The 14,408-nt window shown below is 37.9% G+C and overlaps 1 protein-coding gene across 1 annotated transcript in view; it reads left to right on the top strand.

The window, feature by feature from the left end:
* The window catches only part of GRM3 (glutamate metabotropic receptor 3), a 625,324-nt gene extending 614,824 nt beyond the window's left edge, over window positions 1–10,500 (top strand). Inside the window, exons 4-6 of the mRNA XM_069765166.1 lie at window positions 3,642–4,705; window positions 6,089–6,263; window positions 10,015–10,500. Coding sequence (XP_069621267.1) covers window positions 3,642–4,705; window positions 6,089–6,263; window positions 10,015–10,091 — 1,316 coding nt within the window. The 3' untranslated portion in view covers window positions 10,092–10,500. The remainder of the gene's footprint in view (window positions 1–3,641; window positions 4,706–6,088; window positions 6,264–10,014) is intronic.
* Window positions 10,501–14,408: the final 3,908 nt, after the last annotated feature.

Raw genomic sequence — 14,408 nt, forward strand, 5'->3', positions numbered from 1 at the left:
GTTTTTCATCTGCAATGCAATGTGCATTAAAGAAGTACTCCTCCTCCCATCAAAGTATTTATCCTCTCAATATATTGCAATCATCATATTATATACCACTGTGTACTTACAATTGCTCATTTTGCCTTTCTACCAAGCTAATTCTTCACTTTTCCAATTAGGTCTATAAAATCCCGTGATTAAAAACTAACTCACCTAGCTGAATCCTTCTAAGCTCTATGTGGATACAGGAGGTCGATTTTCCCGGTATGAGTCATCCCTCTCTTTAACTCCTGACCCAAATGCTCTGCTCCTTATCACTGTCAGGGGCTTTATAGTGATGTTGAATTGTAGTTCTAATGGTGACTCATGCTGGGAAAAGAGACATCTTGTTTCTACACAGAGCTTAAAAGGATTTAACATGTTTGTTTTTAATCATGTGATGTCGTGGAACTAATGTAAGAGAGAAGAATTAGCTGGGTAGAAAGGCAAAATTAGCAAATGTAAGTTCACAATGATATATATTATGATTGTTGCAATATATTAGGATGATAAAAAATTTGGTGGAAGTAGTGCGTCTTAAAAGTCTAGAATTACTCTACACTAAATAACATTTCTAGTGACAGCACAATTCAGCTTTATTCTTTGCATGAATTGTAATTGGTCGCAGGTCATCTATGACAGTTTTACATCCTTTCACACTATTGACCGAGCAGTGAGAAATTTGCGTCCAGTGTCCAGAAGTCTGTTAGGCAGGATCACCACCTTGGTTGTGTGTCATATCATGTGCTGCTTTCCTTGCCTCTCTGTAGCTGGGAGACACTTAGCGGAACATGGGACGTGGACTAAGGCATCTAGCTGCAAGCAAAAGAGACTAAAAGATTTTCAAGAATGTCAAAAGAAAGCTTAACTATTGACCTGACACTTGTGAATTCTGATCAGAAGTAGAAAATAGATTTAATATGGAAGGTAAAAAGCACAATAAAATGGATAACATGAAATCTCATCAACATCATTTAGTCTACATGAAAAACGTAGCACAAATGTAGTACAACACGTAAAACTATTATTATTTCCTTCCTGAAGCCATTTACAAGTATAGTTTTGTAATCTCATTAAAACACTATAGTTCATTTACGTTCATTAATATAGTAATGTCAATTTTTATCCATAAACTGCCTGGAGTAAATGTGTATGGCCTCCAGACTTGACAGCCATTTGGGCAGGAGTCATCTCAATGCCATCATAAAGTGGATATCAGGTTACAAAATGTCACATAATATTACATTTGATTCTCAATCTAGAAAGTTTGTTCATGAACATATTGCTGATAAAAGATGAGGACATATGCGGAAAGCCCTTACACAGGTTGTTAAATTCTACATCCTTAAAAATAAAAGGAGGAATCGGTGGAAGAAGTTCTGGTTGTCATATTAATTGTGCGGGAATCATGGCTTAAGGGGAAAAAATGGTCTAAAATACTGAGAAAAAGAACACTATCGCTAAGTAGCACAATGGTAGCAATGTCAAAGAAATATCTTCCAACTTAAATTATGAGAGGGAGTACAGTAATTTCCTATCTACAGAAGAACCTACAGTGATAATTCATCCCTCAGTAACTATAGAGTTTTTCCAATTGGATTATTCCATTGATACACAATTGAGCAGAACAGGACAGCAGCGCTTTACTTGCAAAACAATCTGCTAAAATCTTCATACACATTTACCTACCATTTTCTTTGTATTCCCTTTTAATATGCCATTAAATGTATAGTATTTGCTGATCCTAACACCGAGACCCGCATCTTTGTTGAGCATTGGGCACTGCTCAACCCATCTGTCAGTGGAGAGGTGGACAGAACTCCTATATGAATGTATGGGAACTCTGAGCATCTCTTGGCTAAGAGCAGAATTCATCAAGGCCCCCTTCATGAGATACATGCCAGTCCCATCTGTGGGATCTGCATATATTAAACCCCTGTGAATATGTCGTAAATGTACAAAAAAGGGGAATATCATACCAACAGCGAAGCGCGCTTGGCACTCTCAGACACAATTTCATTCATTTGATGATCAAGCATTAACTACCGCTCAATAGCATTGTACAGTCTGTTCATTAGTACTAAGACACTGCTAGGCATCACATAAGTATAAGATACATACTTAGAAAAAAGAAAAGCCAGCTAAAATCTTCTTTATTAGGTGAAAATTGCATAAAAGCAGCATGGAATAGGCTTGTTCTGTGCACCATTTATGCCATCTGTATCTAATAAAGAAGATGGATTTTAACTGATGGTGAGTGCAGCCGCTTTTTTCTTTTGTATATATCTTTTACGTCCCAATTGAACAAGGTATAAGGCACCCATAGAGTTCTATGTGGCTCTACTGTACCACTGAAGAACTGCAATTTCTTTTGGATTCTGTACAAATTGAATTTCAAAAATGAAAACATGGCAGCATACTCCATAGGATGCCATACAACAGATGTTATATGCCTCAGACCTAAAACATACAGTGGCACATCGAGTAATTCTTTATGCTGCAATACAGCCCCTATACACATGAGGCCAATCACAGGTATTATTAAAGGGGTCTTTCCTTTCAGCTTTTTTTTTCATTCATATTGAAAAAAATAAGTCCAGTGATAATGACCCTACCCTGCTCCAACAATGCCTCTTTACCACTGCTTCCGGTGATTGCAGGCTGCAGTGGTGATGCCGCGGCTACAGGGCACATGACTGCAGGAGCCGCTGAACTCAATGGCTCTGCCGAAGTAGATGGGATGAGTAGCTGATCCCAGTGATTGACTGCATCAGTCATGAATCATGATGTCACTGCTGGAAACAGTGACGGAGAGGCGTCACTAGAACAAGGGAAGATGAGCACTGCTGTAGTTGTTATTTTCTACATCCACAAGCTTATGGGCTAAAGATAGTTAAAAAGGGGAAAACCTCTTTAGCTAAAAGCTATACTTGCCATATGGAAACATAGATACAGACTGTCCCATTACATTGGTCAGTTATTGAGATGATTGGAGGATTGGAAGGAATTTTATTTAACCCTCGCTGATAGCAAATTACTTTATCTTTTAAAGGCACCAATTCATAAAGTATAAGCAAATTGAACATTGTATTTCCATATCGTATAAGTATTCCAAAGGTGAACCAAGCGGACATTAGAAGTTTATAATTATAATTATTATCTTACCATTTACTCTTGACTCACATTTTATCATTCTTTTTTCTTATCCTTCCTTTGGGGCACAGTTAGGGTGATGTAAAAAGACTGGTATGCACACAGTGGTACACTGTATTCACCAACTACTCAATGTTACAGTAGATCTCCTGAAGAAAAGTGACAGACATCATATAGCAACTGAGTCACACTTGCCCGTCTGGAAGGTCATGCGCTCTTTTCGGCAACATAGATGAAAAGTTAGGCAACTGAATCTACCACCATGACCAGTAACGCTACATATATTCTCAGAGTTTAGAGTGTTCCAATTGTGATGACAACCAGGGTTTTAAAAGGGTTAACTATATTGTCTGCAAATTCCAAAGGATTAATAAAGTTATCTGTGAGAGTTTATCCTTTTTTTACAGAATTTTAGAAATGTGCATGTGAATATATCTTTCACTTACACTCTTTTCTTTCTTCAACAGCTCCATTTATCCCCCCCACTGCGGACAGCGTTGTAAAGTTTGACGCATATGGAGATGGTGTTGGTTTATATAATGTCTTCAATTTTCAGTATAATAATGGAAAATACTCATATCTAAAAATTGGTCAGTGGGCAGAGACTTTATCTCTTGATGTAGATGTCATACAGTGGTCCAAGAGTATGGTGCCAACGTCACAGTGCAGTGATCCATGTGCTCCAAATGAAATGAAGAATATGCAACCTGGAGATGTGTGTTGTTGGATCTGCATTCCATGTGAAACATATCAATATCTTGCAGACGAATTGACATGTGTTGATTGCGGTCCAGGACGCTGGCCCACTGCAGACCTAACTGGATGCTTCGACTTACCAGAAGACTACATTAAATGGGAAGATGCATGGGCCGTAGGACCAGTAACAATTGCATGCCTTGGTTTCTTGTGTACATTCCTGGTTGGTGGAGTCTTTGTCAAGCACAATAACACTCCTTTAGTCAAAGCATCTGGACGTGAACTCTGTTATATCCTCTTGATTGGAGTTTTCTTGTGTTACTGTATGACATTTTTCTTCATAGCCAAACCTTCCCCAGTCATATGTACGCTACGACGTTTGGGGTTGGGGACATCATTTGTAGTTTGCTACTCAGCTCTTCTAACAAAGACAAATAGAATTGCCCGGATCTTCAATGGAGTAACAGAAGGTGCTCAGAGACCCAAATTTATTAGCCCCAAATCTCAAGTCATAATTTGCCTAAGCCTCATCTCTGTTCAAATTGTTATTGTGTCTGTATGGCTTATGTTGGAGTATCCAGGCACCAGGAGGTACACTCTACCGGAAAAAAGGGAGACTGTCATATTAAAATGTAATGTGAAGGATTCAAGTATGCTGATATCTTTAACATATGATGTGGTTCTAGTCATATTATGTACTGTATATGCCTTTAAAACAAGGAAGTGCCCAGAAAATTTCAACGAAGCCAAGTTTATTGGATTTACAATGTACACCACCTGTATTATCTGGCTCGCATTTCTTCCAATATTTTATGTGACTTCCAGTGACTACAGGGTAAGTTCATTAGTATCCATAGAAAATTATTATAGAACGGTAATATACAAGTAACTATCCTTGCCAGGGGTGTATATAGAAATCATTGACCCCATAGAAAAAGTCCTAATTGAGCCTCTTCCCCAAACAAATATATTTAGCAGGGTAGGCGAGTTCTCAAAAGGGCATGCCTTCCAACATTTAAACACAGGGAGAGGAACATGTATTGCAATATTTAGACAATAATTTTGCTTCTGTTGATTGAACACCTAAGTGTTCTCACCAATTATGATATGCCTTTCCTAGAATATGATGCCCCCCAAATGTTCCCCAGACACAGCATGATACCTCAGCAGTAAATTCCCCCACAAAGTATGATGACACAGTATAATTGCCCCACAACCCGCAACATAGTATGATGCCTCTATAATGTCCCACACCCATTATGATGGACCTCACTGTGCTCCCACGCAGTATGATACCCTTACAACCCCACCACACATTACGTGATGCCCCCTACAGTCTTGACACAAAGTATACTGCTCCCACAGTCACTCACACAAAATAATGCTACTGCAGCACTCAAGTATGATGCTCCCACAGTCCCCACCACTCAGTATGTTGTGTTCCGATTCTGATTTCAGTATGATGCCCCCATAGTCTCCTTCATACATATTATGAGCTCCCTACAAGTACTGACTGATAAGAAAATAAATAAGAACTACTCACCTAAGCCCATTCCCCTGATGCACTGCTTGGTTTTATGCAATACGTAGACTGAGGCTCAATGCAGCAGGCATGATCAAGTGACATCATTTCACCTGCTGCACTCAGATGCACATTCTGAATGGAGGAACAGGAAGCTGACACTTCCCTATTCCACCATTGTGTTCTACTGTATCTTTATTCTGAGAATGCATACCCCACTGAAATTGAGTTGCCGATTGGGGGCAGTGACCCACTCATAGGCTCTACAGCGGCCTTATGGCTTGATCGGAATGCCACTGGTCCTCACCTTGGTCAGTGGATAGGTGATCATTTTTATATAATTAATTGTTTTGCAATTATGGCTCATTACAGGCCCAGTATATATTATTACGCTGCTCATTAGTAATATGACACATTTGTGCAATTACATTATTGTATATTCGTCTTATTTTGGTATTTCCATAAATTAGTGCCTATTATTTAGTAAATATACATATCTATATTTCCACTTACATATTCCTTTTCACCAAGGTTATAAATACCAAATAAACAAAGTGATAAAAATTACTTGGCTAGATTGCTGATACATAAATATTAGTACTTCATAACCAAATTGTTTATTTTTTTTTAACAGTACCCAAAAGGATGAGAGCTCAGTAAAAATGTAATGGCTGAATCATTTCCATTCTGTTTCAGGTCCAAACTACGACCATGTGCATTTCTGTAAGTCTAAGCGGTTTTGTAGTCTTGGGATGCCTGTTTGCACCGAAAGTCCATATCATTCTATTTCAACCACAGAAAAATGTTGTAACTCACAGACTTCATTTAAATAGATTCAGTGTCAGTGGCACTGCAACCACGTATTCCCAGTGTAAGTATATAATGGTCTATGTCGATTAGCTGGATCTTTGCCTAACTTCATTGACTTATGTGTGGTAAGAAAATTTTTATGTGCAGCATATAAATCAAATCCTACCTGTTTATCACAGGCATAACATTTTTTTACTTAAAAACATTAAAATTATTAGAAATATCTTTGATGTTTTAGTCAATTTTTTTTAGCTTTTATCTTATTATACAACCCCACTCTGTTTCCAAATGTTTTCAAATTGATGTAACCTTAAAGGGACTCTGTCACCCGAAAAATTGGCCTATAAACTAAGGCCACCGGCATCAGGGGCTTATCTATAGCATTCTGTAATGCTGTAGATAAGCCCCCAATGTAACCTGAAAGATAAGAAAAACAGGTTATATTATACTCACCCAGAGGCGGTCCCGATGCCGTCCGGTCCGATGGGCGTCGCGGTCCGGGTCCAGGATAATATCAGGATACATCGGGGGCTTATCTGGAGCATTACAGAATGCTGTAGATATGCCCCTGATGCCGGTGGGCTTAGTTTATGGGCCAATTTTGGGGTGACAGATTCCCTTTAAAATAGACATGTATGTGTTCCCAAAAAGCTGTAATAACAAACTAACAGATACACAACACTATTATTTATTTAAAATGAAACAACTGAGATGTAATTGAAGTGTAGACTTTTAATTAAAGTGATTGAGTAAAAATATCCTGTGAAACATTTAGGAATTGCAACCATTTTTCTACAAAGCCTGCTCATTTCAGGGGGTCAAAAGTAATTGGACAAATTAACTTTATCATAAATAAAATAAAGCATTAATATTTAATACTTTATAGAGAATCCTTTGCGGACAATGACTGCCTGAAGTCTGGAATCCATGGACATCACCAAACTCTGGGTTTCCTCCTTTGTGATGCTTTGCCAGGCCTTTTCGGCAGATGACATCAGTTGTTGCTTGTTTGAGGGTCTTTCTGATGAATCCTCTGTATTTGCTGTCATGAAGTCTACTCTTTATGGTAGACTTAGACACTCAAACACCTACTTCCTGCAGAGTGTTCTTCACTTAGGTGGATGTTATGAAGGTATTTTTCTTCATCATGGAAAGGATTCTGCAATCGTCCATTACCATTTTCTTCCGTGGACATCCAGGTCTTTTTGAGCTTCCAAGCTCACCAGTGCGCTTTTTTTGCAGAGTGTACCAAACTGTTGATTTGGCCACTCCCAACATTTCTGCTATCTCTCTGATGGATTTCTTGGGGTTTTTTTTTCAAGTTTTAGATCCATGTGGTGTTCCATGTCATCAATATGTCATCAGTATTACATTGTTAGTACATCGAGAATGAAAAAAATAATATTAAGCCAAATATAGTTTCCTATTTAATAATTACAATCATTCCATTAAAAACAGATGTATGGATGTCATCTGTTTGGCATCTGTTTCACCTGCACATCCATTTAGTTTACTTGGCAAGTCTGATCCAAAACACGCATCAGAACCATGCATGCTGCCATGTTTTTACACATGGACAACCAGTTTGCTTGTCCTTGTGTGGTCATTTTGTCATATGGACTACTTACTTACAGGCATAGTATTGGTGCAACCTGTGCAGCCGCACAGGAGCCGAAGAGGCAAGAGGACCTATTTTCTACTATAAAGGAGTGATCAGCTTCTGCTACAGACACATTATAGGACTGTGAGGTGCCCGTATGCTGTTCTTACATGGGGACCCTCAAACACGCTTGTCTGTGTGAGTCCTTGATGTTAAGTGTTGCATATATTCTTCCTGACGATATGTGTTATAGTCAGCAGTAACTATGTCCATGACATACTAACCGCATTTCTATAGTATGCCTTAGTATATCTAGGTCACTTTAAGAACAGCTCTAGCACATGTTATGCTGAACATACTTTTCCATCCATTCCTAAAGCTCATTTCCATTGTGCAGGTGCTACATCAAGTGCACTGTCAATACTTTTTTTCATTTTAGCTATCCTTGTAGAGCGTTTTCCTAGAAATCTTTATTATTACTCTGCTACTACAACTACCAGTATTGGAAAAACACGATCAATGAGAAACACTAACATATTGACTATAAAAGCAATGGTTAGTAAGCACAATCAGACAGCTAATAAGAAATATAACACAGGCTATTAATTTCTACAGTACCGTACACTAATGAAGTCTATCGGTCAAGTCACTGCGGTATTTTTAAACTGTATTTTAATGCAATTCTGATTTTCTTTTACACCTCTTGCAGACTATGTATCGTTTTAGGTTACAATGCAAATTTTGTATTATATCCTGGACTAGCTTAAGTCTCTTTGTCTGAAAACGCTTTAAATTATGTTGGCAATCTAGTATTTTATACTTTTAGTACATCGGAGGTGGCCAGATGTTTTGTGATAAGACATCTATATTGCAGTCTGTGCCTGAAAATCTGCAAATTAATTTATTGGACCCAAATCAGAGTATCTCTATTGTAGTTGATTCAGAAAAAGATTCACAAGGACTTTGAATTCAATTAACGCATGACCTTAACCCCTCATATCATCTCATCAGCGTGAAATGAGACATTTTTATATCAGATACTTTTTTCAGATCCCATTCTGTTTTAACTCTGATATTTCCAGCAAGTTTGGGTAGATGGTTGACTTTTTAAAATGTTAAATTAAAAAGGGGTCGTCCACCTCTGAGTCCTTGATACTTCACTCAATAGAAGATTGACTGCAAGTGTTCAAATCAAAATAAAATACTTGTGATCGTGTAATGACCACCGGAATCGGCAAGCAGAGCCAACTTCTAAGGGCAGGTGCAGACAAGCATATTTTTTGTCTTCCATGGAAATTGGATCAATTATACTAATTGCACTCTGATCGGTGTGATCCTAGTGTGATCTGATTTTCTCAGATGAGAAGAAGATGGAGAAAAAAATGTCAGTGCAGTCCAATGATTTCCATGAATTCATTGACTTGCATGGCTGAGTGCGATCCGAATATCAAGTCCAACTCAGGCATGCAGCGATTTTACTCCACAACTGTCTGTCCGATGAAAAAATTGAACATATGGCGGCCCCATTGCATAACACTGGTCCAAGAATGGTTCAATGTTTTGTTGGATCTCACTCAGATCAATAATACGCTTGTTTACACGCTTCCTAACAGTGTGCATATTCTACAATATTAGGATTCAGCTAGCTGCAATACTGGGTGAAAATTTACTCAGGAATTGAAAAATCTTTATATGAAAGGGAACCTGTCATGTAAAATAATGCTATTAACCTGCACTTATGGGATTAATCTGCAAGTTAGAAGCATTTTGAACCTGCCCGGTCCCCACACAGAGAGCTCAGGCTTTCAGTCATAGGCATGGGCCTACGTTACTTCAGTCATCGCTCAATTATGAGCGGTGGCATTAACCATGTACCCTGGACTGACTCACAGCCGGCTTTAATGCTGAACTTGCCGGGAACCGCCCCCCCCCAGACCCACAGCCATGGCAGCCACATCCCCAGCGTCACAGAAGAGGCGCGTCCCAGCTACGCCACAGAGCACACCCCGGCCGTTTCACCAAGGAGGGCTCTTTGTGCGTGCATCAGGCAGGTTCAACACACTATAAACCTGCAGATTAACGACATATCTGCAGGTTAATAGCGTTTTTTTACATGACAGGTTCCCTTTAAATAATAATAGTGATTATTGATATTGATCTATTACACATACAGTATGTGTTTGATTTATCTCTGTTTTCTTTTCTTTTTCAGCTTCAGCCAGCGCACATTACACACCAACGATTTGCAATGGAGGAGAAGTTCTGGACTCCACCACCTCATCCTTATAATCGCCGTAAACATTTCTGTCCTAAAGGTTTTTAGACTGTTAGAAATTATGCACTCGTTGTGCAGTCCCGTCTTTTTTTTTTTTTTAGAAAAGAAATATTTTTGAGGACTGTCGACAATGATGTTCTAGAGCTTTTTAGATGACCACTGTAATCCACAGTTTTAGAGACCATGTAAATAGGGTGCGTTAACTACACAACTTGCTGTGTTCACGGAGTAATTATGGCCGGCGCCATTTATTACATGGGTCATTTACTTTCCTATGACATTTTTGTAAGCTAGGCTATTGTAGAGACCGATTTTAGAATGCGTTTAAGTTTCCTAGAGTTACATGAGATGTAACAGGTTGTTTTTGCACAACTGAAACAGTATTAATGTGATGAAGCCAGTAATAAAACCTTTGTAGAGGTTTATAGCATGTATTTCTTGGTACTTATATACTATTGTGTTGCACTGACTTGAAGGTTTCTGGACATATATTTAACAAAAAATGAATGTGTGGTTTCTAAAGCAAGCAACAAATGAGCGAGCCAGATATTACTATAACTTTATGAAAAAAAGGGGGATACATATAAAATTTACTCTATACATTGGATATTTAATGTTTAGTGCACTTTTTCCTAAAATACACTGGAACTTTATAAATTATGAGCGCATACATTGCAATGATAACATTTTAATTGTCTTTATCATTAGCTGTGATTTATGGATCAGTCAGATATAGTATAAATATTTTCTTCATATTTTCACTTTATTATTACAACCCCTGGCAAAAATTATCTAATCACCGGACTTGGAGGATTTTCATTCAGTTGTTTAATTTTGTAGAATAAAAGCAGATCACAGACATGGCACAAAACTAAAGTCATTTCAAATGGCAACTTTCTGGCTTTAAGAAATCAAGAACAAAAAATGTGATAGTCAGTAATGGTTACTTTTTTAACCAAGCATAGGGGAAAATTATGGAATCACTCAATTCTGAGGAAAAAATTCTGGAATCATGAAAAACAAACAAAAAACACTCCAACACATCACTAGTATTTTGTTGCACCACCTCTGGCTTTTATAACAGCTTGCAGTCTCTGAGGCATGGACTTAATGAGTGTCAAACAGTACTCGTCATCAATCTGGCTCCAACTTTCTCTGATTGCTGTTGCCAGATCAGCTTTGCAGGTTGGAGCCTTGTCATGGACCATTTTCTTCAACTTTCACCAAAGATTTTCAATTGGATTGAAATTCGGACTATTTAAAGGCCATGACATTGACCTTATGTGTCTTTTTTCAAGCTATGTTTTCACAGTTTTTGCTCTATGGCAGGATAAATTATCATCTTGAAAAATGATTTCATCATCGCCAAACATCCTTTCAATTGATGGGATAAGAAAAGTGTCCAAAATATCAACATAAACTTGTGCATCTATTGAAGATGTAATGACAGCCATCTCCCCAGTGCCTTTACCTGACATGCAGCCAATATCATCAATGACTGTGGAAATTTGCAGTCATCTTTACAGTTGTGGCCAAAAGTATTGACACCCCTGCAATTCTGTCAGATAATACTCAGTTTCTTCCTGAAAATGATTGCAAACACAAATTATTTGGTATTATTATCTTCATTTAATTTCTCTTAAATGAAAAAACACAAAAGAGAATGAAGCAAAAAGCAAAACATTGCTCATTTCACACAAAACTCCAAAAATTGGCCAGACAAAAGTATTGGCACCCTCAGCCTAATACTTGGTTGCACAACCTTTAGCCAAAATAACTGCGACCAACCGCTTCCGGTAACCATCAATGAGTATCTTACAATGCTCTGCTGGAATTTTAGACCATTCTTCTTTGGCAAACTGCTCCAGGTCCCTGATATTTGAAGGGTGCTTTCTCCAAACTGCCATTTTTAGATCTCTCCACAGGTGTTCTATGGGATTCAGGTCTGGACTCATTGTTGGCCACCTTAGAAGTCTGCAGTGCTTTCTCTCAAACATTCTTCCAAAACGTTTTAGGCTTTTTCAGGTAAGTTTTGGCAAACTCCAGCCTGGCTTTTTTTATGTCTCGAGGTAAAAAGTGGGGTCTTCCTGGGTCTCCTACTATACAGTCCCTTTTCATTCAGATGCCGACAGATAGTACAGGTTGACACTGTTGTACCCTCGGACTGCAGGGCAGCTTGAACTTGTTTGGATGTTAGTCATGGTTCTTTATCCAACATCCGCACAATCTTGCGTTGAAATCTCTTGTCAATTTTTCTTTTCCGTCCGCATCTAGGGAGGTTAGCCACAGTGCCATAGGTTTTAAACTTCTTGATGACAACTGGCTGCAAGTGTGAATTAGTTATTGCCAACACCTGTTAGGTGCCACAGGTAAGTTACAGGTGCTGTTAATTACACAAATTAGAGAAGCATCACATGATTTTTTTGAACAGTGCCAATACTTTTGTCCACCCCCTATTTTATGTTTGGTGTGGAATTATATCCAATTTGGCTTTAGGACAATTCTTTTTGTGTTTTTTAATTTAAGATAAATTAAATGATGATAATAATACCAAAGAATTTGTTGTTTGCAATCATTTTCAGGAAGAAACTGAGTATTATCTGACAGAATTGCAGGGGTGTCAATACTTTTGGCCACAACTGTATAAATCTCATAGGAATGGCACCAAACAAAAGTACCAGCATCATCACCTTGCCCAATGCAGATTCGCGATTTATTACTGAATATGACTTTCATCCAGTCATCCACAGTCCACGATTGCTTTTCTTTAGCCCATTGTAACCTTGTTTTTTTGCTGTTTAGGTGTTAATGACGGCTTTCGTTTAGCTTTTTTGCATGTAAATCCCATTTCCTTTAGGCGGTTTCTTACAGTTCGGTCACAGACGTTGACTGCAGTTTCCACCCATTCGTTCCTCATTTGTTTTGTTGTGCATTTCCTGTTTTAGAGTCATATTGCTTTAAATTTCCGGTCTTGACGCTTTGATGTCTTGCTTGGTCTACCAGTATGTTTGTCTTTAACAACCTTCCCATGTTGTTTGTAATTGGTCCAGATTTTAGACACAGCTGACTGTGAACAACCAACATCTTTTGCAACATTGTGTGATGATTTAAGTCTGATGGAGCCATGATTCCTGTCAGTCCACTTGGTGCAACAGCTCTCCAAGGTGTGATCACTCCTTTTTAGATGCAGACTAACGAGCAGATCTAATTTGATGCAGGTGTTAGTTTTGGGGATAAAAATTTAAAGGACGATTCCATAATTTTTTCCTCAGAATTGAGTGACTCCATAATTTTTTCCCTATGCTTGGTTAAAAAAAGTAACCATTACTGACTACCACATTGTTTGTTCTTGATTTCTTTTAGAGTATCTTAAAGCCAGAAAGTTGCCATTTGAAATTACTTTTTTTGTGTCAAGTCTGTGATCTGCTTTTTTTTCTAAAAAATTAAACAACTGAATGAACATCCTCCAAGGCCGCTGATTACAGGGGCCAGGGGTTGTACATATTTCATATTATCACTTTATTATTGCTTATATCATATTAGCATTTTATTTGTAAATTATATAAAACACATACAATTCAGGGAAAACTTTTTATGGTCCTAAACGGAGCCTAGGGACTTGATCATAAGTGGGTTATAAATGACCACTATAAAAAAATCACTTGTCATTCATTTTTTTTGTCTGTTTGTGGACATGATGTTTTTTTATCGTAAGAAACAGTTCTAGAAAATATCTCTAGAGTCATTTCTTTGGATACACATTATAGCATGCAAAATATTAATGTGGGTTTTCATTTGCCTATTTTGGGTAATATTATAGGAAAAATGCCACAAAACATTAGAGCATCCCATGGATTAATAAAATGTGCAAAACGCTTTTAAAAATTAAAAGATGCTAAAAAAAATACATTTTTTTCCATTGACTCATAAATACCATCTATGCAATGTCTTATGGCACAAAGCACGCACAAAAATAACACTTTAATAAAAGTTGGGGAGCAGACCTTATATATTGATGATCTCTCCTTAGGGCTCATGCAGACCACCATATATTGGATCTTGGAAAATAACCGATTGTATTGAGAAAGATGTTATTCTATGAGGCCATGCAGGTGTCAAATTTTTTTTCAGACAGACTGAAAAATTAAGAAACAACATCGCAGCATGCTCGATTTGCATCTTATATTCGGATGGAACTCGGCCATGCAAGTCAATGAGTGATGGATGACATCTGAGTTAGGTCCGATTTTCAAACACTGACACAATGGAGAATATGGAGACATTTTTTTCCATCTTCTTCATATCCAAGAAAATCAGAACACACTCTGATC

Source organism: Ranitomeya imitator, chromosome 4 (genome assembly GCF_032444005.1).
Source record: "Ranitomeya imitator isolate aRanImi1 chromosome 4, aRanImi1.pri, whole genome shotgun sequence".
In the NCBI taxonomy this organism is placed as follows: Eukaryota; Metazoa; Chordata; class Amphibia; order Anura; family Dendrobatidae; genus Ranitomeya; species Ranitomeya imitator.